Genomic DNA, 24,431 nt, shown 5'->3' with positions numbered 1-24,431 from the left:
GCTACAGAGAAACCCTGTCTTGAAAAACCAAAAAAAAAAAAAGAAAAGAAAAGAAAAAAATGAATAAATAGATAAGCGAGGAGAGCGAGGAGAGAGAGAGAGAGAGAGAGAGAGAGAGAGAGAGAGAAGCAGCATAGTACCATAAGAAGACCTTCAGGCTGAGTGGCTTTCTAGCACTCGCGTTAGAACCTGCCAGGCCATGGGGCACCTGATAACTACTTGGACTCTGACCCATGGGGGAACTTTAAGAGCAGGGAGCTCAGGCCTCTACTTGACTCTGTAGGCAGCTGATGTCCATCCCCCTGCCATCGATCTTTCCTGAAAGCAATTTCTCATAACCCAAAGGTCATAAATCATACCTACAAGGCTGGAGAGATGGCTCCGGAGTTAAGAGCACTGGCTGTTCTTCCAGAGGTCATGAGTTCAATTCCTAGCAACCACATGGTGGCTCACAACCATCTATAATGAGATCTGGTGCCCTCTTCTGGTGTACAGGCACAACACTGTATACGTAATAAGTAAATCCTTAAAAAATAAAATAAAATAAATCATACCTACAACCCTGAGCTCCAACCCATCCCTATGTTCAAACAGTGGAGCTACTATCAGGGTCTAGGATACTGAAATCTGAAAATTTTTTTCTTAGAGTTTAAAAATGCATTTTAAAGTTGTGTGTATATGTGTCTGCCTATACGGTCTGTGCACTAGTGCAGAGCACTAAGCAGTCAGAGACGCTGATCCCCTGGGTCTGGAGTTATAGGTGGATATGAGCTGCCTGATGTGAGTGCTGGGTACCAAACCCAGGTCCTCTGCAAGAGCAGCACATACTCCTAACCACTGAGCATCTCTCTGGTCCAAAATCTGTACAAACCACAATAACCACTGCCATGGAAAGGATGGAAAAGGGAAATGGCAACATCTTTCAACAGTAAAGGGAGGATGCTCTCCTGAGCTGGGCTGGGTCTAAGGTAAGCCTAGGAGAGGCTCCAGGAGGAGCCTAGAGCCCCACAGGCCTGTGCAAAATTGCCGTCCACTCCGGCTTCCTCCAGGAAGGTCATTGAAGTTATCACTGCTTCTGGGCTGGGGTCTGCCCTAGGGCAACAGGGTGAGCTGGGCAGCAGCAAAGGGAGATGTCAAGAAAGGGTGATATAGAAAAGGAGGGAAAGGCAAATGAGTTGGAACCAGGGATGCAAGTCTCGCTGCCTCCCATAGACATCACAGAAGGGCCCCATGAGTTTAACCATCTCCAGATAGATACTCCCAAATCTCCCACCTGGGCAACCTATTGCCTCCCCAACTTCAGCTCTGTCCCCTGGAGGAGTCTATCAGAGTGAGCTCAGAACCACCTGTTCCCCATCCCAAGACAGCTTCTCTCTAAGCACCCAGTGAAAGGTTCCACCCTCCATCCAGTTACCCCTGGCGAGAATCTTCAAGTCAATCTCCTTCCACCCCACACAGTCCTGAGAGCCTGACCTGATTGATTAATCAAAATATCTGTTTCTCCACTGTTGCTACAGCACGCAAGCCCGGACATTGCCTGGTGTCTTCTTTTCTTGGATCCTGGCAACCTCTCCCTAGCCACACCTGCCCCAGCATCGCCAGCGTCACCTCACACACTGCCCCCCCTCCTACATCCACAGTCAGCTGCAACCAGCTCTGCCACAGCCTGTCTCTGAGAAATGCACTGAGGTCCCCAACCTGTGCCTGTCACTCCTAATCTTCCTGACAGGGTCTCACTGTGGAGCTGTGGCTGGCCTGGAACTCACACACTATGAAGCTGTATCTTATAGAAACCCACCTGCTTCCGTCTCCCCAGTGTTGGAATTAAAGTCCGCCGCCATGTCCAGCCCTGCTCCTCTTTCTACCCTCGCAACTTGCTACTCTACCCCATATAGCTCAGCTGAGCACCCCACTTTCTTCACCACAGCAGTCCCTCACAGCAGACCGCCTTCACTGCTTATCTACCTGGGGAGATCTGGGTCTTCTCTGAACCACCAGTTCAAATACCTCCCGCTGTGTAGTGCCAGCAGTTCAAATGCATTCCCGTTTCCCTGACCGGCTCCCTCTCTCCCTCTATATTCTTCATCCCTCATTGGCTGTTCTGCTTCCATTTCTTCCTTTCTCAGCTGAATCTGAGCTCCAACCGCAGTATGTCTGCATCCTAGCACACATCAACACTCAGTGTTTTCTGAAAGAAAAAGAAGGGGGTTTTCTGAAGGGAGGCAGTGAAGAGGGGGAGAAACAGAGAATATGAATACTTCTTGACACCAAAAAAAGAAGGGGAGGGGAGAGAAGAGGGGGGGAAAGCAGTAAGAATAAGTCAGAAAATGAGTGATGTCACATGGGCAAGGAAGGGAAGGATGGACAGGAGCTGGCAAGGTCACCCACGGTTGGATTCTTCCTTCCAGGAGCTGTGGCCCGAACGGGAGGCAGACAGTCCTGGCCTGGCACCAGGAGTCACTCAATCTACCGTGCTTGGCTGATCAAGGGACATAGAAGGCACACAGAAGCATAAAGAGCACTAGACAGCCAGATGCAGTGTGCATGCCTGTAATCCCAGCCTGATGCAGTGTGCATGCCTGCAATCCCAGCACTTGGGAAGTAGAGGTATCTGGACCAGGGCTCAAAGCCATCCTTGGCTACTTGTACATTCCAGGCCAGTCAAGGACATGAGATTATTGTCTCTGAGAAAGAAGGAAAAAGGAGAGAAGAAGAGAGACTAAGAAGGAGAGAAAAAGGAGACAGACAAGGAAGAGGAGAGGAGGAGGACCATCACAAGACAACATGGGATATCTATCTATTGGGTTAAAAACACAGGCGAATCCTGCAGCCTCCAGGGTACCAAGCTGCACTCCTCCTTTTGTCTGTATCCAGCCAAGGCTTCCTCCAGTTTACCAGGCCCTTTCCTGCCCTAGTCCTTCCTAACCTCAGAGCAGAGCTCCCTCCAGGTCTCCTCTGAGCCTCTGGCAGTAGCAATGCCTGTGGCTGATGCCAAAGCTGAAATCTCAGCCAGGCCCTGCTCCCCTGAACCAGCAGGGCCCCTGTGATCACAGGCAGGGCTTTCCCCACGACTCCCAGCGGAGTGTCCCTTGGGTGACTTCTCCCTAGGAAAGGACCACACTCTCCCAGGTTGATTTCTTGTGGACTTTTGAGATACTAGAGCTCCCTGTGGGTCCTGCCAACTCTTCTCAAAGCCAGGCTAAGCGCCAATGCCTCCTCTGTAGTCAGCCAAGACACTGAGACTCTGTGGTCACCAAGGAGAGAGATGCCAACAACGCTGTTCTCCTCAGACAAAGGCCACATCACCATGCAGGCCCCTGACAGGACAAATCCAAAAGTCATGGAAGCAGCCACAAGGGATAAGAAACTGGGAAGACTTCCAGCCTGGATAGAACTTCAGAAGCCAAGGCTCAGCATCCTGGGCTTGGGGTTCTGCCTTGAGGGTAGTTTCAAATCCCCCAGGCCTCCCACCCCACCTCCTGTTAGCACTAATGTGGGTCTACTAATTGGACTCACATTAGAGTCACCAGCAGGACTTTAGAGAAAAACAAACAATGCTGTGGTTGGACAGGTCCATAATTCCTGCACTTGGGAGGCTAAGCCAGGAGGGTGGTGAGTTCAAGGCCACCCTCCAGTATATAGTGAATTTAAGGCTAGCCTATGCTATATTTCAAAAAATAAATAAATAAAAATACCCAGAAAGGTCAGGTGGTGATGACAAATGCCTTTAATCCCAGCACTGAATTCAAGGCCAGTCTGGTCTACAGAGTTGGGTTCCAGGACAGCCAGGGCTAAACAAAAAAACCCTGTCAAAAAAATAAAAATAATTTATAAAAATGCCTATGAAGATATCCCAGGGAGGAATGGAGATCTGAGTTAGAGTCCTCAGGAGCCAAGCAAAGTTCATGGTAACTCCAGTACTCTGAGAGGTTGAGACAGGAGAATCCTCTGATGTTTGAGGACCAGTTAGCAATAAACCACAACAAAGATCCTGTCTCAAAGTCGGTGAAGAAGAGCGTGACTCTGAAGCTGTCTCCTGACTCCCATGTACGTGTACACACTCACACAACATGTACACACGTCATACACATGACACAGACACACATAAAAACAAAACAAAACAAAAAAAGGCGAGTGGTAGTGGCACACATCTTTAATTCCAGCACTCGGGAGGCAGAGGCTGGTGACTCTCTGTGAGTTCAAGGCCAGCCTGGTCTACAAGAGCTAGTTCCAGGACAGGCTCCAAAGCTACAGAGAAACCCAGTCTCGGAGGAGGAAAAAAAAAAAGAGGAAAATGCCTAAGTCCTGTTTAAAAGCAGTTACATCAGAGTCTCTAAGAGTTGTACTTAAACGGCTATTTTTAGGTTGCTATGACGCATAATTTACACACAGCAAAGGGACTGTATGCAAGGAAGTGTACAGTCCAAAACCTTCCTTTCCTTTTTGGTTATTTTTTCTTTCTTTCCTTTCCTTTTCTTTCTTTTTTTGTTTTTTTGTTTTGTTTTCGTTGTTGTTGTTAAGACAAGATCTCTTTATGTAGTCCTGGTTGTCCTGGAACTCACTAAGTAAATCAGACTGACCTTTGACCTTGGACTCAGAGATCTACCTGCCTCTGCCTCCCAAGTGCTGGGATTAAAGGTGTGCATCACCATATAAAGCAGTTCAAAACACAAAACGGGCAAACCAGCCCCCAGAACTCCTTCTTGCTCCTTGTAGTTTCGCCCCCACCATCCCAAGGAGAATCCAAACCCTGCCGTCTGAGGGCGGACTGCTGCCTGATGTGGGATCCCCTCTGTATGCTGCGAATACCAATGGTGGATAAAGAAACTGCCTTGTCCTGTTGATAGGGTGGAACTTAGGTAGGCAGGGAAAAGTAAACTGAATGCTGGGAGGAAGAAGGCGGAGTCAGAGAGAAGCCATGTAGCCCTGCCGGAACCAGATTGGTAAACCACAGCCATGTGGCAATACACAGATTACTAGAAAGGGGTTAAATTAAAATGTAAGAGCTAGCTGATAAGAAGCTAGAGCTAATGAGCCAAGCAGTGATTTAACTAATACAGTTTCTGTGTGATTATTTCGGGTCTGAGCAGCCGGGACAAACAAGTGATCTCATTACAACATGCTTCCTCTGTATGAGTGGGACCACGGAGATCCTGAACCCTGCCGTCTGAGGGTGGACTGCTGTCCCTGTAAGAATGGGACCACAGAGAGCCTGAACCCTGCCGTCTGAGGGCGGACTGCTGCCCCGTATGAATGGGACCATACCATCCATCTTACCACTCATCTGAAGACTCCAAGGCACATCCACAGGGTATGTAGATCTGTTTGGGACTTGGTTTTTAGAGACAGGGTCTCATGTAGCCCAGGCTGGCTTAGAACTTGCTCTATAGCTGAGGATGATCTTGAACTTCTGATCCTCCTGCCCCCATCTCCCACATGCTGGGATTATGGGTCTATGCCACCATGCACTCCTAGGGACTGAACTCAAGACTTGTGCATGTTAGGCTAGCACTCTTCCAAATGAGCTCTATCCCTAGTGCACGCTTTGTTACCTTTGTAAGCTGCATTTTCACTGATAATTCCTTTGTGTGAATATACTATAATTTATTGCTTTCCTTTTCCTGATGCCAGGCTTGGGCAGTCCCAAGTTTGGCTTGTTACCAAAGCAATGAGAAAGCTCTGGTTGCAGCCTTGCAAACACAAGTATTCACTCCTGTGGGTAAACACTCAGCACTGGCACTGCTGGGTCACAAGGCAGCTGTATGTTCAGTGTCTGAATTTTAAATGCTCCAAGGTGAGCGTTTGAAACCTGGAGGCGGAGTTAAGAAGCCACTGGCAGAGCCCTGACCGCCTCCTTTTCTGTGGCTCACAGGGAAGACCATGCCTCTTCTTCCCACGGCCAGCCTAACTAGGGTCCTGACTATACCAAGTTTCAGGAACATTGTAGCCAGACAGGATGACCCCCCCATGTCACTAGAGATTCTCCTTGCCTGTTAAGGTCATGCAATCCATTTCCTTCTGCCAAGGAAGGGATGGGTTGGCTTTCCCATGTGGTATAAGCTCGCTGGAGCCACACTGTATCCTCCCTGGGGAATCTTCCTGTGTTCTCTCAAAGCCAGAGTACTTCCACACAACCCAGAAATTGGCCGGCAAGAGCCCCCCTGAGGACAAACAGGACAATATATATGGAGTGGGGTGAGTCACTAATATGCTAAATGTGAGGATAAAAGGAAATTTCTTTCTTGAGCAAAAAATAATTCTGTAGTTGCTGTCTTGAGGCCACACCCAGCAGATACATTGCATTGAGAAAATGGCTGTGCTCTTTTGCTGACTAGAAAGAGGGACAGGAGATTCCACAGCTGAAACTCATACTGGTGCAATGGGGCAGGACTAGTACATTAGAGGTCACCTGCTAAGTCCCAGTCTTATTGCCTCAACTCAGCATCCCAGGAAAATGGCTCAAAAAGGAGCTGCACTTGTTAGGTCCCTGCCCAGAGAAGGATCTGAGGCCACCTAGACTAGCAATGCACTCAGATGAAAGGGGTGTGTCACAGGCCGGCAGAGGCTCTTCAGAGGGCTATGGAATGATCACACCAGTGTAGCCAGAACCACATGCATACCAGATTCAAGTGACACCTTCTGCACTTGGTCAGGAGCCTCCCCAGGGTGACGAGATTGCTAGCCCATCAGATTCCCTTTCTAATGGGTCCAGGCCGGGAAACAGGAGACTATGGGGAGGTGTGTGGTTAGAGTGAAGAGCAGGGGCAAGCTGTGCAGATGCTGCTGGAGGAAGGTCTAGAGCTAAGCAAGAGGCAGCAGAGTACAGACACAGGGAGGGGGCCATTGGCCAGACCTCTCTAAAGAGTGGGGGAGAGCTGCTCCCCTTGGCTGTCTATTAGCTTACAGTTCTGCCTGCAGTGCCCGGTGCTTGCAGCCAGACAGGACACCTCCAGGCCAGGTTTGCACCCAAACCATGCACCAAGTACAAAGATTAGATATCGTTTGGGCCATAAACAGGGAAAGTGCTGCTGCCTCCATTCTATGGCTGGAGAATGGGAAGCAACTGGACTCCGTGACCTGCCAGACAGCGCTGGACTGCCATGGAGGTGTCTAGCAATCAACTCTTCAGCCACAGCCACACCTGCATGAGTCTCGAAGGTCGGAAAGAGGAAAGGACTGAACCACGGTCAGTTCAAACCGTGACAAGTTTCCTTAGTCCAGGGAGTCATGTTTCTTTCTGGAAGGGTCTGTGGGAAAAGATGGTAAGCAGGTCCAGCTCAGGTTGCTACCTGACCACCTGACCTCAGTCCAGCTCTAGCCCTGTAAGAGCAAAGGTAGCGTCCCGAGACCCAGCACTAAAGCAAAAGCTCTTCCCCTCGTTCCTGAGTGCCTGGAGAATAGCAGCGCTGATTCCACTAAGTCTAGACAGTGGTCCGTCTGTCCTTCTTCCTTCCTTCCTCTCTCCCTCTCTTCCTCCCTTCTTCCCTTCTTCCCTCCTTTCCTTCTTCCTTCCCTTTCTTTCCTCCATCCTTCCTTCCTTCCCTTCCTTCCTTCTTGGTATCATTTATTCAAGTGACCTCAACTCACTAAGTAGCTAAGGACAACTTTGAATTTGAATTTCTGTCCTCCAGCCTCCACCTCTCAAGTGGCTGGGATTACAGGCCACATCCAGTTTATGTGATGCTGGAGACGGAACCTGGGGTTTCACACATGCTAAGCAAGCCCTCTACCAGCTGAGCTACAACCCAGCTAATGGTGCTCTTTTCAATATAGCACATAGCCTGGCTGCTCCAGGGCCCTGACGTTCTTCCCCTCCTGTAGCTTTCCCTGGGTGTAGAGTGAGGCTACAACTCCCTATAAAGACCCCAGGAGAGAGGACTGGAAAGGAACCAAAGAGAAGTATTGGAGCTGAGAGGACAACCCAGAAGCCCTCCACTCTGGGGAGTGGAGTTCCATAGATAGACAGTCCCCAATCTCTCTCTCTGTCTCTCTCTCTCTCTCTCTGTCTCTCTCTCTCTCTGTCTCTCTCTCTCTCTCTCTCTCTCTCTCTCCCTCCCTCTCTATGGGATTTCTCTATGTAACAGACCTCACTATCCTGGAACTTGCTTTGTAGATCAGGCTGGTTTTGAACTTTCCGAGATCCACCTGCCTCTGGGCCACCACTGGCTTCTTTACTCAAAGTACCAAATAAGCTGGGACAGCTAGGTGTGTGCAGACTCAGCCACTGGGAGGGGCACACTGGCTAAGCAAGAATGAGTTCTAACAGGAACAGAAGTTTCTTCTCCCTATAGAGAACTAAGAAACCCATGTCTTTCTGCCCAGTTTATTTTGAGAGCAAGACTGGCCTCCATCTTCCTACTGCAGCAGCCAAAACATTTGCCTGTGTCTCTTGCCTCAGTCCAGATCCGCCCTGTCCCCCAAGCCATCCTCTGTTCGGGTGACTGGACCACTCCAAGTTCTCCTGTTTCCTGACCGTTGAACTCAAATCTGGGCTCTCAGCCTGCCAAAGGGTTGCTGTGCCTTGTGAGACAGAGGTCACAGTAAGGTGCTCAACTGGCCTTGCTCTGGGAAGAGGGTACTGATGAGTGGCCCTCCCAGTTTTGCGTGGGCCATTCTCTGCCAGCCTGCTCCTACCCAGGACAGAGTCTCCTTGTCCTTGTCCCAGCACACTCCTCCCTGAAGCTGCAGCTGTGTCTAAGGAGGGAAGTGGTCTCCATCCTACCCAGAAGACTCTGTAGGCTGCATAGCCTGACCACAGAATCAGCTCCAGGATGAGTCTTCCCACTCAGTTCCCCACACTCCAGGGACCCCAGTTTCATGTGGACAGTGAGTGCTCAGAAATAATCCATGGAGGGCTGGAGAGGTGGCTCAGAGGTTAAGAGCACTGGCTGTTCTTTCAGAGGTCCTGAGTTCAATTCCCAGCAACCACATGGTGGCTCACCACCATCTGATCTGGTGCCTTCTTTCCTGCCTGCAAACATGCATGCAGACAGACACTGTGTACATAATTAATAAATCTTAAAAAAAGAAAAAGAAAAAAGAAATAATCCATGGACTAAACAAACACTCCCAGCTGAAGGGTTCCTCTGTGTATGCACTTTGTTTGGAAACAGAGGTCTCTTATGGCACAAATACAAGCCCTGGAGTGACAGCAGCTCCTGGCTGTACCTTGAACCTCTGGTGATCCTGTCACCTCCTTCAGAGCCTGCGCTTCTACAAAACAGAAGGACAGAAACTCCTCTTGCTTCTGAGCTGTGTGATGATCTGAAAGAGGTCAAAGTGCAGTGGGGGGGGTGTGAGGAGGGACTCCTACAGTCCTGCCCTTTGAGCTTCCCATTCCTTTCCAGCGCTGAGAGCTGCAGTTCCCATGTCCCACCACACTCCGCGAAAGACACTTAGAGGTCCAGCTCCCTGCCCACGGGAATTAACAATGTGGGGACAGGACTGGGCTTCGTATGCACTTACAGAGCTCCACATGTGTCCTGCATGCTTCGATCTTTGAGCTACAGCACAAGAAAGCAGGAGCCCGCAGGAGAAGGTATTCTGGTGCCTAAGCTGCACCAGGGAAGGGCTCCCACCTGCTGCCCAGGAGGCATACAACTACACCAGACCCAGCCATGCTCAGACGCCATCCTCTCTGCTCCTCCCTCCACTGGAAGTTTGAGGACAGCCATTGCTGCTTCTGTCCTGCCCAGAGCTCAAAGGCCTGCCGATTTAAAACAGCTGAAACCCGGGAGTTCCCCTTCCAGGACACCCAGGCTTTCCACAGAGCCCGGGCCACATCAGGGCACGCACTGAGTTCTACAAACTGTCTGACTGGCTGATGGCCTTGCCAGCATTGCCCACAGCTGGGGCAGCATCTGTCAAGCTGGGCCCCCTAGGCCCGATGACAGACCACTTTTTCTTGGCAGGCCCCTTGGGACCTGGCCATCTCCACACAAGAAGCTGGTCATTCAGGTCTAAAAACAGACTTGCATTCAGTCAGAAACAGAACACCCCTGTACTCCCAGTGGCCACTCTTCTGCAGGGAGGTACACAGACAACCTTGGCTACACAGATGCCCCAACCTAGGCTGCCAGGGGTGTGGCTCCTCTCTGAGGACAACTCAGCTCTGTTTACCCATGGATAGTGTCTAGCAGAGGAGCATCTGAGGATGTCCACCTCAGAATTCCTCTGGCTCTGCAGATCCACCAGACTCTGCTCAGAAGCACAGGCAACTGTCAGGCCTGAGAGACTAGGTAGAGGTGCGGGCAGAGAGGCAGGCCCCCTACAACTTCTGTTGGGGCCTCTAAGGAAGCCATTGTTGCTTTCTGGGACAAGCAAGTCTTCATTCAGAAAGTAAAAAGCAGAAGTCAGGAAATAGGGTGACCTACAGATGGTCACCCACCTTCTGCTTCAGGATTCCTGTCCCAGGAGGGGCTGGCAGTATGCTCAGAAGACAACCAGCTCCTCTCCCTTCTGCCTTCCTTCTACAAATTAATACCAACTGAAAAAATGAATGTTTGCTATTCCCTCAGCTCTGGGTAAGTGCTGTGTGTTTCAGGGAAGGAAGGCCAGGCACTAATTGCAACAAGCCTGCCTGCCCGGGGAGGCAGACAGGAAGCGAAGGTTTACATAAAGCAGCATGTATTTACAACTCTGTGGTGTATGCACCGAGGAGAAGCGAGGGTGCCAGGAGAAATTCTATCAGGGAGCCGGGCTCACCTGTGGAGGGCAAGGATGGTTCTTCTAAAGAAACAAACACCACACTGCTGAGCTCCACGGGACATTCACTGGTCGGAGAAAGACACTGGGGGCTTCAGAGGGATCGTTAGTGAGGTCAAAGGGCGGGAGGCTAGAGGTGTGGGACCGGATGTGGAGGACCACAGAAGCCCTGTGTCTGGACGGTGAACAGTGAGGCTGGAGAGGTGGCCAAAGCAGCCTGGTGTGGACACGGTGAGCCCTGATGGCAGTCACTACCTTACAAGCAGTGGGGACCCAGAGAAGGAATTTAAAGGAAGGGAGATACCATCAATTTTGGTTTTTTAAGTATAAATAGTGTATTAAATTACGCATGTGGGTGCCTGTGCACCTGTAGTGGTCGGAGCATAGCTTCAGAAGGTTGCTTTTTTCCCCCCGTGTGGTTTCCAGGGGTTAAATTCTGGTCGTCAGACTCGCTGAGCCATCATGCTAGAGCTTAACACTAAACTACATTCTTAAAACGATTAGGATGCTGGCCTGGTGGTGGTGGCGCACGCCTTTAATCCTAGCACTAGGGAGGCAGAGACAGGCGGATCTCTGTGACTTCAAGGCCAGCCTGGTCTACAAGAGCTAGATCCAGGACAGGCTCCAAAGCTACAGAGAAACCCTGTCTCGAAAAGCAATTTAAAAAGAACGAAAGAAAGAGAAAGAAAGAAAACAATTAAGATGCTAAGTTTTATGTTATGTGGATTTCTTAAATCAAAATTCATTCATTCATTCATCCATTTTGAGACATGGTCTCACTATGTAGATCAGGTTGGCCTTGAACTCACAGAAATCCACTTGCCTCCGTGTCCCAAGTGCTGGGATTAAATGAGTGGACTACCACACCAAGCTCAACAATTTAAAAAAGAATCCTTACAACTCAACAATAAAAAGACAAATAGCCCTATTAAAGAGTGGCACGTATTTGAGCCGGTATTTCTCAAAAGATATTAAATGTCCAGCAGGTATATAAACAGGCCATCAACACCATTGATCATGAGGAAGAGAGAATCAAACCCACAAAGCATACCCCACGTGCCGCCCCCAAGACCGTCATCAATGCTGGGTGTGGCTGAGACTGCGGAGAGACTGGGCGCCTTCTCTCCACCTGTTGGAATGTTAAGTGGGGCAGGTGCTTTGGAAAACAACCTGGTGGTTCTTCAAACTGCTGAAGTTACTATACAGCCTAGCAAACACACCTAGGCACATACAAAAGAGACTTTAAAATGCATGTCCAGAGACGGGAGAGAAGTCTCAGTGGTTAAGAGCATGTACTGCTCTTCCAGAGGACCAGAGTTGAATTCCCAGTACCCACATCACACATCTCACAAGCATGGTAAGTCCAGCTCCAGAGGAATCTGGGACCTCTGGGGGCACTTAGCATACACATACCCACCCACAGACACATAATTAAAAATAATAAAACAAATAGAAATATTCACACAAAATACTATGCATGGATGCTCCCAGCGCCTTTATTCAGAAAAGCCAAAAAGTACAAAGAGACCAAACGCCCAGCAATAGATAAACAAAGTCTTTTAAAAAAAAAAAGCACTGACACATGCCAGTCATGAATGGATCTTTTTAAAGAATTAACCAGGGGCTGGAGAGATGGCTCAGTGGTTAAGAGCATTGCCTTGTCTTCCAAAGGTCCTGAGTTCAATTCCCAGCAACCACATGGTGGCTCACAACCATCTGTAATGAGGTCTTCTGGCCTGTAGGCATACACGCAGACAGAACATTGCATACATAATAAATAAATAAATAAATAAATAAATAAATAAATAAATAAATAAATAAATAAATAAAAGAATTAGCCAATGACTGGAGAGAAGACTCAGAGGTTAAGAGCAATGGCTGCTCTTCCAGCAGACCCAGGTTCAATTCCCAGCACCCACATGGTAGCTCACAACCATCTGTAATGTGATCTGATGCCCTCTTCTGGCCTGCAGGCGCACATGCAGGTAGAGCACTTGTACTCATAAAATACATACATAAAAGTTAAAAAAATAAAAAGAATTAGCTGAATGGCAATAGTGCACACCTTTAATCTGTCGAGAAGCAGAGACAGGCAGATCTTGTGAGTTCAAGGACCATTGAACAGTCAGGAAAATCTGTCTTAAAAAAAAAACATATTATGGGGAGGGTAGGAAGTTAGTAAGTGGTAGTTGATTATAGTGCCTGTGGGGGCCTGCAGAGGATGTCAGATGCCCTGGAGCTGGACTTACCGGCAGCTGTGAGCCAGCTGAAGCAGGGCTGGAATCCCAACCTAGCTGCTCGTAACATTGCATTCTCTCCAGCCCTGAAGGGATCTTTAAAATATTGTTAACTGAAAGAAGCCAGTCACCACTTATTCTGTGTATACATGTGTAAGGAATATACAAAATTGGTAAATCAAAAGGCAAATGGGGGGGCTGGAGAGATGGCTCAGCGGTTAAGAGCACTGCCTGCTCTTCCAAAGGTCCTGAGTTCAATTCCCAGCAACCACATGGTGGCTCACAACCATCTGTAATGAGGTCTGGTGCCCTCTTCTGGCCTGCAGGCATACACACAGACAGAATATTGTATACATAATAAATAAATGAGTATTTTTAAAAAAAGGCAAATGGGGAGTGGTGTCTAGTGGAACACTTAGTTTCTTTGCAGGGCAAATGTATAAGTATTATAAATATCACTGAACTGGACAGGCAGCAGGTTGACTGTGTGGCACATATGTTTAACATGTATAAAAGGTTCCATCCCTAGCACTTAATAAAAAACAAACATAAATTTTATGGTATATGAATTCCATCTGAATGCAAATGAGGGAGGAAGGGAGGGAGGGAGAGAGAAGAGCCCCAGGGTTTGAAGAACGTGTGGGGAGGGGAACAGAGGGGCAGTTCCCCTAAAATTAGGTTATAAAGAGTGACCTAAGAAATAGGGGGGAAAAGCTGGTTGGTAGTGATGCCCAACTTTAATCCCAGCACCCGGGAGACAGTGGCAGGTGGATCTCTGAATTCAAGGACAGCCTGGTCTACAGAGTAAGTTGCAGGGCAGCCAGGGATACACGGAGAAATCTTTCTTGTCTTGAAACCCCTCCCCCGAAAGAAGAGAAAAAGATAAAAGGAAAAAAAAATTCCAGGTATAGGTTGCCATGGAAACAAAGAACCATTTCCTAAGGAGGAGTGGGCAATCGGTTTGCTGAGGTAACGGGAGGAATGAAGGACAGACCTTGAATTGGAACACGGAACCCGTAACTTAGCAAGGACACTTCTGTGCTATATGATAGGCCATGCTCCTCCTTCCTTCCTCCCAGACTGGTGACTAAGAGGGACAGTGAGCCTCTGACCACTGTGAAGAAGCTAGGCCACCAGCCTGTTCAGCACAACAGCCTAGGATGCTTGCTTGCCTCTCCTCACTTCCAGTAAGAGACTGCGTGGTTGCTGGGGTTGGGCAGGGTTGTGCACGTCTCTCCAGATCGGAAAGCTGAGTTCAGGCTTGGAGTCCAGGTGCTGCCTCACTCCTGGTCACATCTCCCCACCCTCCAGTCACTCTCACCTGCTAGTCCTCCACCCCAAGGACGCACCAATCACAAGCCTGTTTTCTAAACCTGCCCTCGAAAGAGATGGGAAGACCAAGGTCCCTCCTGTCCCTAGTGGCAGCCACACCCAGATTCCAGAAACACACTTAGTGGTTCCCAAGGCGGCGCCTGCAGCGACACTGATCGCGTCAGCGTGGCGCGGCCCAGCCCTCTGCCAGCCGGAGAGTCGAGCTGGTGGGTCGGCCTAAAGGTAGCACATAGCGCAGATCGGGAGACCTGACGTGAGGGCAGGAGCAGCACCCCCACCAACCGGCTTCCTTGGATGCTGAGCGCGCAACCCATTGGTGCCCGGCTCCTGGAGCTGTGCCCAGTACCAGAGCTGGCAGCTGGCCGCGACTATGCACGCCCCTGGCGGGGCTGGAGTCCACGCCCTGCCGCAGGCTCTCGCCAACGTGGCTCCCCAGGCAGATTCCTGACCAATGATCCAGTCTTGAGCCGCTTGCTGGGTCCTGGGGCCTCTTCCCCAGGGAGCAGCACCCCAGGCTGTGTAATTGATAAAAACCCTAGGAAGTGCCAGCTCTCGCCGCTCTTATTCAATACATGAAGGTTGTAGACATTGTAAAAAGGTGAGAAAAAAAATAAAGATTTATGTATTTAAAAGAAACCATTGTAGCCCAGAGGTGGTGGCGCGCGCCTTTAATCCCAGCACTCTTGAGTTGGAGGTCAGTCTACAGAGCCGAGCTCCAGGACCGCCAGGTTTACAGAGAAACCCTGTCTCGAAAAACCAAAAAAGAAAAGAAGAGAAAGAAAGAAGGAAGGAAGGAAGGAAGGAAGGAAGGAAGGAAGGAAGGAAGGAAGGAAGGAAGGAAGGAAGAAAGAAACCATTGTTATTTGACGGTATAAATTTAAGTTGGTGAAATGGACCAGTCAGTAGAACACCTGTCATGCAAGAATGAGGACTTGAATTTAATCCCTAGGGAGAGAAGATGAAGAGCAATTGAGGCAGCCACTTGATCTCTGATACAGGAGAGAGAGAAAGAGAGAAAGAGAGAGAGAGAGAGAGAGATTACACCTTAATAAACTTTAAGAAAGTGGATGGAGGGTTTTTCTGTTGGGCACTGGGCTAGCAGATGGACACACAACTAATACAATAGGAGAAGCTCCTAGCCCACTGGGGATGCTGCTCGCTTACTTACTAGCTAAGGATCTACCGTCCCACCCAACTACATCCCCAGCCCTAAGAGTTCATTACTATTCTAATTGTTACAAAATCAACACAAAAATCTGTAGTTTATCTGGGTGTGGTGGCCCATGCCTGGAATCACAGTATTCATGAGGTTGAGGCAGGAGGATAATGAGTTGGAGGTCAGCCTACATAAGGGGAAGGCGGCAGGGGGAGAGGTGAAATCTTGGTACATTGACTCTAAAAGGCCCTACATTATATATATATTATATATATATATACATATGCATGAGAACAGAAGTTTTTTTGAAAAGAAAACGTGGAGGCTTCGTCCAACTAAATGTCAGAACAAATTATAAAGAAACTATTGACTTTCAAAAGATTAATAGATCAATGGGACAAAGAGAGTCCAGCAAATGATCTCTGGATATGAGAAAACTGAGTATAAAATGAAAATAGTCTGAGAAAGAGAAAATGAGTTGTCTAATAGATGTGATGCAACAACTCTGTCTCACCACTCACAAAAATATAACCCAGGCACGGTAAACATCTACATATCTCTAACTTTAATTTTACCTGAGACAGGGCCTTAAACTCAAGGCAATCCTCCTGCCTCAGCCTCCTGAATGCTGGGATTACAGGCACACACCAGCATGCCCAGCTAACCACTTATAATCTAACTCTACAAAGATCTAGGATAAAACAGAAACATTTTTTTAATATCAAGTAAGGCATAAAAATCCAGAAAACTAAGCTTTAACTGTATAAGAAAAGGCTGGAGAGATGGCTCAGCGGTTAAACTCACTGGCTGCTCTGCCAGAGGACCCAGGTTCTATTCCCAGCACCCACATGGTGGCTCACAGCTGTACGGAACTGCAGCCCCAAGGGAGCCTACGCCCCTGGTCTCCTTGGGCACTTGTTCTCACATGTACAAACCCCACATGCAGACACACATACACCTAAGCATAGATTTTAAAATAATAAAGTTTTTAATTGTCTAAGAAATTTTAAGCTTTTGCATATTAAAATTTAATTTTTATTTATTTATCTTGGTTCTTTTGAACCAGATGTTTCTCTGTGTAGCTTTGGCTGTCCTGGAATTCTCTCTGTTGACCAGGCAGACCTCAAACTCAAAGATACACCTGCCTCTGTCTCCTGAGTGGTGGGATTAAAGGTGTGCCCCACTACCACCTGGCTCAAAATTTAAATTTTGATGTGAGATGAAAGCTGGGGGTGAGTGAAATGCTGCCTGCCCATCATCTCAGGATGTGAGACTGAAGCGGACAACTGGACAACAGAGTGGGGACTGTTTTTAAACATTTGTACAAGTTATTGATGTCTTTACTCCACAATGAATACACCCACATCATTACGGAGACAGTAAGCTGACAGAAAACAATGAACAAAGCCACTCTAGAGGTCCACTCCTGTAATCCCAGCGCTAAGGAGGCTGAGCCAAAACTGTGGAGCAGTCTAAGCTAGCCTGGGATACATAAGGAGTTTAAGACCACGGGCGGTGGTGGCACATGCCTTTAATCCTAGCACTTGGGAGGCAGAGGCAGGTGGATCTTATGAGTTCGAGGCCAGCCTGGTCTACAAAAGCTAGTTCCAGGACAGACTCTAAATCTACAGAGAAACCCTGTCTTGAAAAACAAAACAAAACAAAACAAAAACAACAACAACAACAACAAAAAACCACAAAAACAAAAAACAAAAAAAACAACAGGGTTGGTAAACCATACAAGCCTGACAACCTGAAGTCAGTCCTTGGAACAAAGAAAGGAGATGCTCCTGAGAATCATCATCTGATCTCTGCACGCATGCTGTGGCACCTACACACACACACACACACACACACACACACACACACACACACACACTAATAATACATAACACTTTAAAAATACAAAACAAATAAAACTGAATTTGAATCTACAATTATGCAGAAACTGAATCTACAAATATTTTTAAAATAAAAGTTTATTTTTAAGAATTAACTTTGGGCCGAAGAGACAGCTTAGCAGTTAAAGGTTGCAGAGTTGGTTCTCAGCACCCATTCAGTTTGCTCACTCACTCCTGTAACTGCAGCTCAAGGCGGATCCAAAGTCTCTAACCTTGGAAAGCACCCACACACAAGGCCACATTCTCCCACACAGACACACACGCACAATTTGTTTGTTTGAGACAGGGTTTGTGTTGCTTTGGAGCCTGTCCGGGAACTCACTCTGTATCGCAGGCTGGCCTTGAACTCATAGAGATCCACCTGCCTCTTCCTCCTGAGTGCTGGGATTAAAGGCATGAGCCACCACTGCCTGGCTACACACAATTTTTAAAAAATGAACTTTGGCTGGGTGTGGTGGCACACATCTTTAATTCCAGCACTTGGGAGCAGAGGCAGGTAGATCTGTGTTCAAAACCAGCCTGGTCTACAGCGAGTTCCAGGACAGCCAGGAGTGTATAAAGAGACAATGTTTAAAAACATACATACGTACATACATACATACATACATGAATTTGATCTGTCCTTTTTTTTTTTCCTTTGTACAAGCTAGAGAGCAAGAGTTATCTGAGAGAGGGAATTACAATTAAGAAAATGCCTCCATAAGACTGGGTAATAGGCAAGCCTGTGGGGCATTTTCTTAATTAGTGACTGAGGCAGAAGGGCCCAGGCCCTTTTAGGTGGGACTGCCACTGGGCAGGGGGTCCTGGGTTCTATAAGAAAGCAGGCTGAGTAGGCCCTGAGGAGCAAGTCAGTAAGAAATGTTCCTCCGTATTTTCTGCTTCAGCTCCTGGCTCCAGGTTCCTGCCTTGAGTTCCGGCCCTGACTTCCCCCAGTGGTGGAGAGCGACCTGAGAGCTGGGAGCCGAAACAAACCCTTTCCTCTCTACATGGTTTTGGCTCCTGGTGTTTCATCACAGCAACAGAAACCCTAACTAAGATGCGCAAGGATGTGGCTCAACGGTAGGTAGAGTGTTTGTCTAGCTTGTGCAATGCTAGGTTTATCCTTACTCCAAAGCTTAGAGTAGAACGACTTTACACCTTAAAAAGGGATCCAGAGGAAACGCTTAGAGCGGGTGCTGAATCATCGGAGATGCTCCGAACTGGAGGCCCTTAAAGAAGATGCCTCTGGGTGAGCACGTACTCTGTACAAGCTGCCTCGACTGCACAGCCTGAGGGTGGCCAACGACGTCACAGATGAACAGACTGGGGAGCCCACAGGTGAAATTTGTAGACTAGGACCTCAGACCCAGATCTTTCTGAAGACATGGACTATTTGTATTATATTACATTGACTACCTACCTAGAAATGACATAAAAGACCAAAAGAAAAAAAGAAAAAAAAACCAACACAAAACACCCTTTTCAATGTTATCCATATCAAAGAAATTAGGGTCAAGAAAAAAAAAAAAGTTCAGAGCTGAGAAGATGGCTCAGTGTGTGATGTGAGCCTCTAGAAGAGAAACCGGTGCTCATAACTGGCGAGCTATAGCCAGCTCCTGAAAATTAGGAAATACAAAGAAAGCGCCAAGTATTTACTCTGCCTGCCTAGTATCAGCTATCCTCAGAGTAGGGACCCTTTGAACAAAAAGAGTTCACTTGCTAAATGAAGAAAAGACTTGTGGGATTAGATTTATATTCCTTTCATCTCTAATGAAATGGGTCTAGACAACATAATCATTGGGGGCCACTTACATGGCCCTAAGGGACAGAAATAGACATGGTATCTTTCTTGGACGGTAAAATACCCTCCCTACTTGGCCAAGAATGTAGGCCCAATTTATATGACATTCAGGAGTCTGAGGAATATATGTCTTTAAAATTTAATTTATGTGCATGGGCATTTTGCTTGCATGTATATTTGTCTTTCTACACGGCTTGCAAGTCTGATACCCATAGAAACCAGAAAGGAGCATCAAATCTTCTATAACTGGCATTAACAGATGGCTGTGAGCCACCACTTGGGTGCTGGGAACAAGTCTGAGTCCTTTGGAAGAAGAGACGGTGCTCTTAACTGCTAAGCCCACTCCTCAGCTCCAACCTTTTAACAACCAACAACTGGGAGTTAGGTATTGTGGCTCATTCCTGGAATATCAATATTTCAGGGGCCAAGAGCAGAGGAACCCCATGAAATCTATTTCAGGGCAGTCTGTGCTACCGTGATACATACCATCTCCCTTCCCTCCTTCCCTCCCCCCCCCCACACACTTAAAAAAATTTAAATTTAAACACAGAAAGATTTTTCAATTTGTTTGCTAACAAGGAAGCCTTATGAATGTTACTGACTTACCATAAAATTAAATTTTCTGAATAGCCCTTCAAGGTTCAAAAGTTATTTTTGGAGCTTGGGACATAGTTTTTAGCGGAATGAATGCTGAGTGTGTATTGGCCCCTGCGTTAGATTCTCCAGCACCACCAAAGAAAAACAAAAAGGCTCCAGTCATGATAATGATGTAAATAATGTTTTGTGTGACCTGAGAGATTATTGGCAAGCCTTGAGTCACTTGGTTATTTCGAACACAAGTTGAAAAGAGAAAGGAACGGTTTTATGGCCAGAGACAGTTGACAGAGACAGACAAACCAGTCAGGGAAAAGGGAGGTGATAAAATAAAATACCGGAAGAACTGACAACTATTTAGTAAATCTTTGATATGCTATTTCAACACATGAAGAAAGAAAGCAATCCACGTGAGAGAGACTTAAACAAATTCTTTAAGTGCTTTTTATTTCCACTGGAAGAGAAAAGAAAAGGAAAAGAAAAGGAATTCTGAGTTGGTTTTAGTGGTGCAAGCCTGTAACCGCAGCTACTCAGAAGGCTGCAGCAGAAGGATCGAAATTTTGAGGATAGTTTGGACAATTTATGAAAATCAGCAATTTTTTTTTTGAAGGGCTGGGAAGCAGGAAGTGAGGTCCAAGTTCGCGCTATCCACACTTTGAAGTGGAGGATCAAGAGTTCAAGGTCAGGCTGGCGAGATGGTGCAGAGGGCAAAGATGTTTGTCTGGCAACCTGGCGACCTGAGTTCAAGTCCTAGAATTTATGGTGGGAAGGAGAGAACAACTCTCAAAAAGTTCCTTTGCCCGGCGTGGAGGTGCAAGCCTTTAATCCGGACACTTAGGAGGTAGAAATAGGTGGACTCTGTGGGTTTCAGGCTAGTTAAGGCTACACAATGAGACCCTGACCCCAAAACAAAACAAAACAAAACAAAAAACAAAACCAAAAGCAATGTTGTCCGTTGCCTCCCACACCTGTGCCGTGGTACTCACAAGCCTGAGACTAATAAATAAAACAAAGAGTCCAAGGTCATTTTCAGCTACAGATCAAGTATGGGACTAGCCCAAGTGACACAAGAACCTTCCGAAAAATTTAATAATAAATAATATATTTTTTAAAATTGGGAGAGTTGGGGGTGTAGCTTAGTGGTAGAGCACTTGCCTAGCCCTAGAGCCAACACCTAGTACTTCAAGATAGAAAGGTAAGTAGGTAGATAGGTGAGTACGTAGGTAGGTAGGTAGGTAGATAAATAACCTAATGTGATTTTAAGCATCATTGAGGAAATATTCACTTAGAACAAGGATTTAAAGCAGTGCTTCTCAATCTTCCTAATGCTGCATGCGGCCCTTCAATACATTTCCTCATGTTTTGGTGACCCCCAGCCATAAAATTATTTTGCTGCTTCTTCAAAACTGTAATTTTGCTACTGTTTTGAATTATAATGTAAATATCTGATATACGACACTCCCCCCTCCCCTCAAAAGAGCTGGGTCGTGACCCACGGGTTGAGAGCCACTGATTTAAAGATTGACTCGGTTAGTTACTCAAACTACCTCTAAATTCTCAACAAGCATTTCTCAACTAACAAAAATAAGCAGATGTGGGAAGAAAGGGGAGGGGAAACAGTTTGTCCCTTTGAAGCTTATATGCTTAAGAATAACACACGCTCTGGGCTGTCGTGGCACATGCCTTTATTCCCAGCACTCAGGAGGCAGAGGCAGGCAGATCTCTGTGAGTTCGAGGCCAGCCTGGTCTACAGAGTCCAGGACAGCTAGGGCGACAGAGAGAATGACTGTTTAAAAAAACAAAAACAAACAACCAAACAACAACAAAACAAAACAAAACAAAAACATGCACACTGCCTCAGCAGTCAGGCACACCTGGGGGAAGCTGAGTCCTTAATCACACAGGAAGCTCATCCGTGTACGTGCGCTGTGAGTACCTAGACACATTCAAAGATGTCCTGCTGTATCACCGTCCGCCCACCCCCTTGAGATAGGGTCTCTCACTGAACCTGGGGCTAGGCGGCCAGTCAGCAAGCCCCAAGGACTTCTCTCTCCCTTCTCTAGTGCTAGGGCTACAGGTGCAGGTGACCGCACCCAGCAGGCGCTGAGATTCTCACGCGTAAGCAAGTGTTGCTATCTACCGAGCCACCTCCCATCTTCAGGAAACTCGTTCTTCCTGCGATCTGCCCTCATCCCCTTCCTGCATTTGTAAACAGGTAGGAGAATCATAGCTTACAGGTTAGAGAGAACAGGCGATGAGAGACTGCCGCCTTACAGTCCATGAGCAGAGGTTCAGACTCCAAGCCTGACCTCTGTCAAGCTTGTAACTGCATCAAAGATGGCTACAGAATGAAGGGAAACTTGTCTTCCCTTCCCAGAGAAGGACAAATACATTATTTTTCTGGTCTCCAGACATGGAAGAGGAACACTACACTCTTCTTGGCTCGATGGGTTTTCAAGGCATATCATAGTAAAGGGTAACTACGAAGAGAAATGAGACACCTTCAGAAATAGAGGAGCAAATGTGTTAGCAGACACACACTGTGTGGAGGGGTCTTTAGATAGTCTAAGTCACGTCTCTCCTAAAGGGGCTAAAGCAGGCCCTGAGAAGGAAGTGATTTGTCCCAAATCACTGCAAAATGGTAACAGCATTTGAATGAATCTCCGACTCGGAAGCTCTTCACGCCAGTCTTATAAATAGGGAACACGTCTCTCCACAGCCTAAGCAACAGCTTAGGCAGCTTAAGGGCTGGGTGGAGTCACCTTGACAGGCACTAGCAGGTCGTGGAAGCGCTAGCTCCCTGGAGGCCAGCAGGCATAAACCATCTGGAATACTGTCCTCACCCTCAGTGGGTCACCAGAACATCCCCAGTGAATGAATTAGCATACAGGTGTTTCCAGTCCCAAACAAAGCTCTGAAACCCACCTGAGCTCAGAAATTTGAAAGCGGACACCAACAGGAAGGCCTGGATGGGGCCCAGGCTGACCTCCAGGCTATTTAGAAAATACTTGCCCTCTGAGACGTTGAGAAAAACTTCCATTTGGCACCAGCAGACACCAGTCAGTTTGGCCCTCTGGACCTGCTCATTTGCCCCAAGGGACCCATTGAGGACACCTTTAATGACTTCCAAACTCTAACCTCTATTCTAGGAGTGTCCTCATTGTGCCGGACTCCAAGTGGCCTTATAAGAAGACTGCAGAACAGTCTACAGGCTTGGAGAACCTTCTACTCATCTCTTCCGACAGTACCGCATTAGGAGCGGATTTTGGAGCTAAAAGGTGAGGAGGGGTGGACATCCAGCTCTTCAGATCGCCGAGGAGGGGCACCTTTGCACAATCACGTATGTTGACGGAGGAGACAAGCACAGAGACAAAGGCAGATGACAGCTAGCTGGGCACCCCACCTCCTCAAGCCCTTAGGGGGCCGAGTCGCTAAATCCACACCCCCTATGTATCCAGAGTTGATGTAGGCACAAGATCACATTTGCCCTAACTAGATCCATCCTGGCTTGCAGGAATGTCCAGCTGTGCAGGGTGGGACTGGGTAGGAGTAGGAATTTACAGTCTCACCCATAAACTGTGTCTTCCCCCAAATAATCTCATCCACAGAACCCGAAGACTTCAAGAATTAAATCCCCTCACTCCACAGGTCTGGTCCTGAATTCATTATGTGGTCCATGATGACCCTGAATCTCAGCTAAGGTAAGAGATTCACAGAGGTTAGCAAGCATAAACCATCTTGTATACTGTGCTGGGATTGTAGGTGAGCATCACCGATGCCTGGTTTATAAGATGCTGAGGATCAAACCCAGGGCCTTGCGCATGCTAGGTAAATATTACACTCACAGCGCCACCTGCCATCCCACCTCGTGTCTTCCCTGCCCCCTTACTCTCCTACAGCTACAAGAACTTTCCTTTCCTCCCAGGTCGACTTTGGACCAGCTCTCCGGGCTTGGAGACCGGCCCCAGCCCGCCCGGGCCTGGCGAACGGGGTGCGGCCGAGTCGTGCTGGGACAGCTCCACGCTGCCTCCGGGGCAGCCGCGTGCACTACTAGAACAGATCCAACTGGGAGAGAAGAGGAGCTGATTTTGCAGGGACCCGCAGAGAAGTGACAGCCTGGGAATGGAGGCAACCGGGGCTCGGGGGGGTGGGGGGTCGTTATGGTGAGAATAGAATGAAAACACAAATGAATGGACCGCGAAGGTGGCAGACAGGTGGTGAGCCCAGGAGCGTGCCTACCGTTCGGCGAAGCCATCAAGACCGACCCTCGAACACCTCGCAGCAAGGAATCGGTACAGGGTCCCAACGGCGCAACTTGACCCGAGCGGGAATTCCCGCAGCCGGGAAATGCCCGGCCCACGGGCAGAAGACGCCCAGGTGCTGCATCCCAGAGCCGCCCTGCCCATCGCCGCAGTCCAGAATCCAGAGCCCAAGGACGCCGCCCTTACCTGCCCGCCTCGACAGGCTCACTACGGCTCAGTGCGGTCATCGCAGCGCCTTCTCCTGGAGCCCAAGGCGGCGAGCCAGACCTAGTGCCCTCCGGGCTCCGCCCACCCAGAGGGAAGGCCCACCCCCTCCCGCCCATTGGCCGCTTGCTCGGGATGAGCTCAGCTAATTGGTGGAGTCTTCCCCGCTCCCAGACTGCCCTCGTGGGTCCCAGCAGCTGACCGGTCTTCGTTGGGTCTCTCAAATTGCGAGGTCCCAGAAGACAGGCTCGGCCTGCAACT

At 48.2% G+C, this 24,431-nt stretch overlaps 1 protein-coding gene across 3 annotated transcripts in view; it reads right to left on the bottom strand.

Annotated features, from left to right (window-relative positions):
• Gramd2a (GRAM domain containing 2A) overlaps nucleotides 1-24,251 on the bottom strand; it is a 39,445-nt gene extending 15,194 nt beyond the window's left edge. Inside the window, exon 1 of one of the 3 annotated variants that reach the window (XM_048424060.3) lies at nucleotides 24,153-24,251. In XM_048424060.3, coding sequence (XP_048280017.2) covers nucleotides 24,153-24,193 — 41 coding nt within the window. In that variant the 5' untranslated portion in view covers nucleotides 24,194-24,251. Of the gene's footprint in view, nucleotides 1-23,943; nucleotides 24,093-24,152 lie in introns of those variants that run through there. The other 2 variants (XM_085689172.2, XM_085689171.2) reach the window with 2 other exon arrangements.
• Nucleotides 24,252-24,431: the final 180 nt, after the last annotated feature.

This window comes from Myodes glareolus, chromosome 4 (genome assembly GCF_982192425.1).
Source record: "Myodes glareolus chromosome 4, mMyoGla1.1, whole genome shotgun sequence".
Taxonomy (NCBI): Eukaryota; Metazoa; Chordata; class Mammalia; order Rodentia; family Cricetidae; genus Myodes; species Myodes glareolus.
This window is presented reverse-complemented; position numbering and strand designations above follow the sequence as displayed.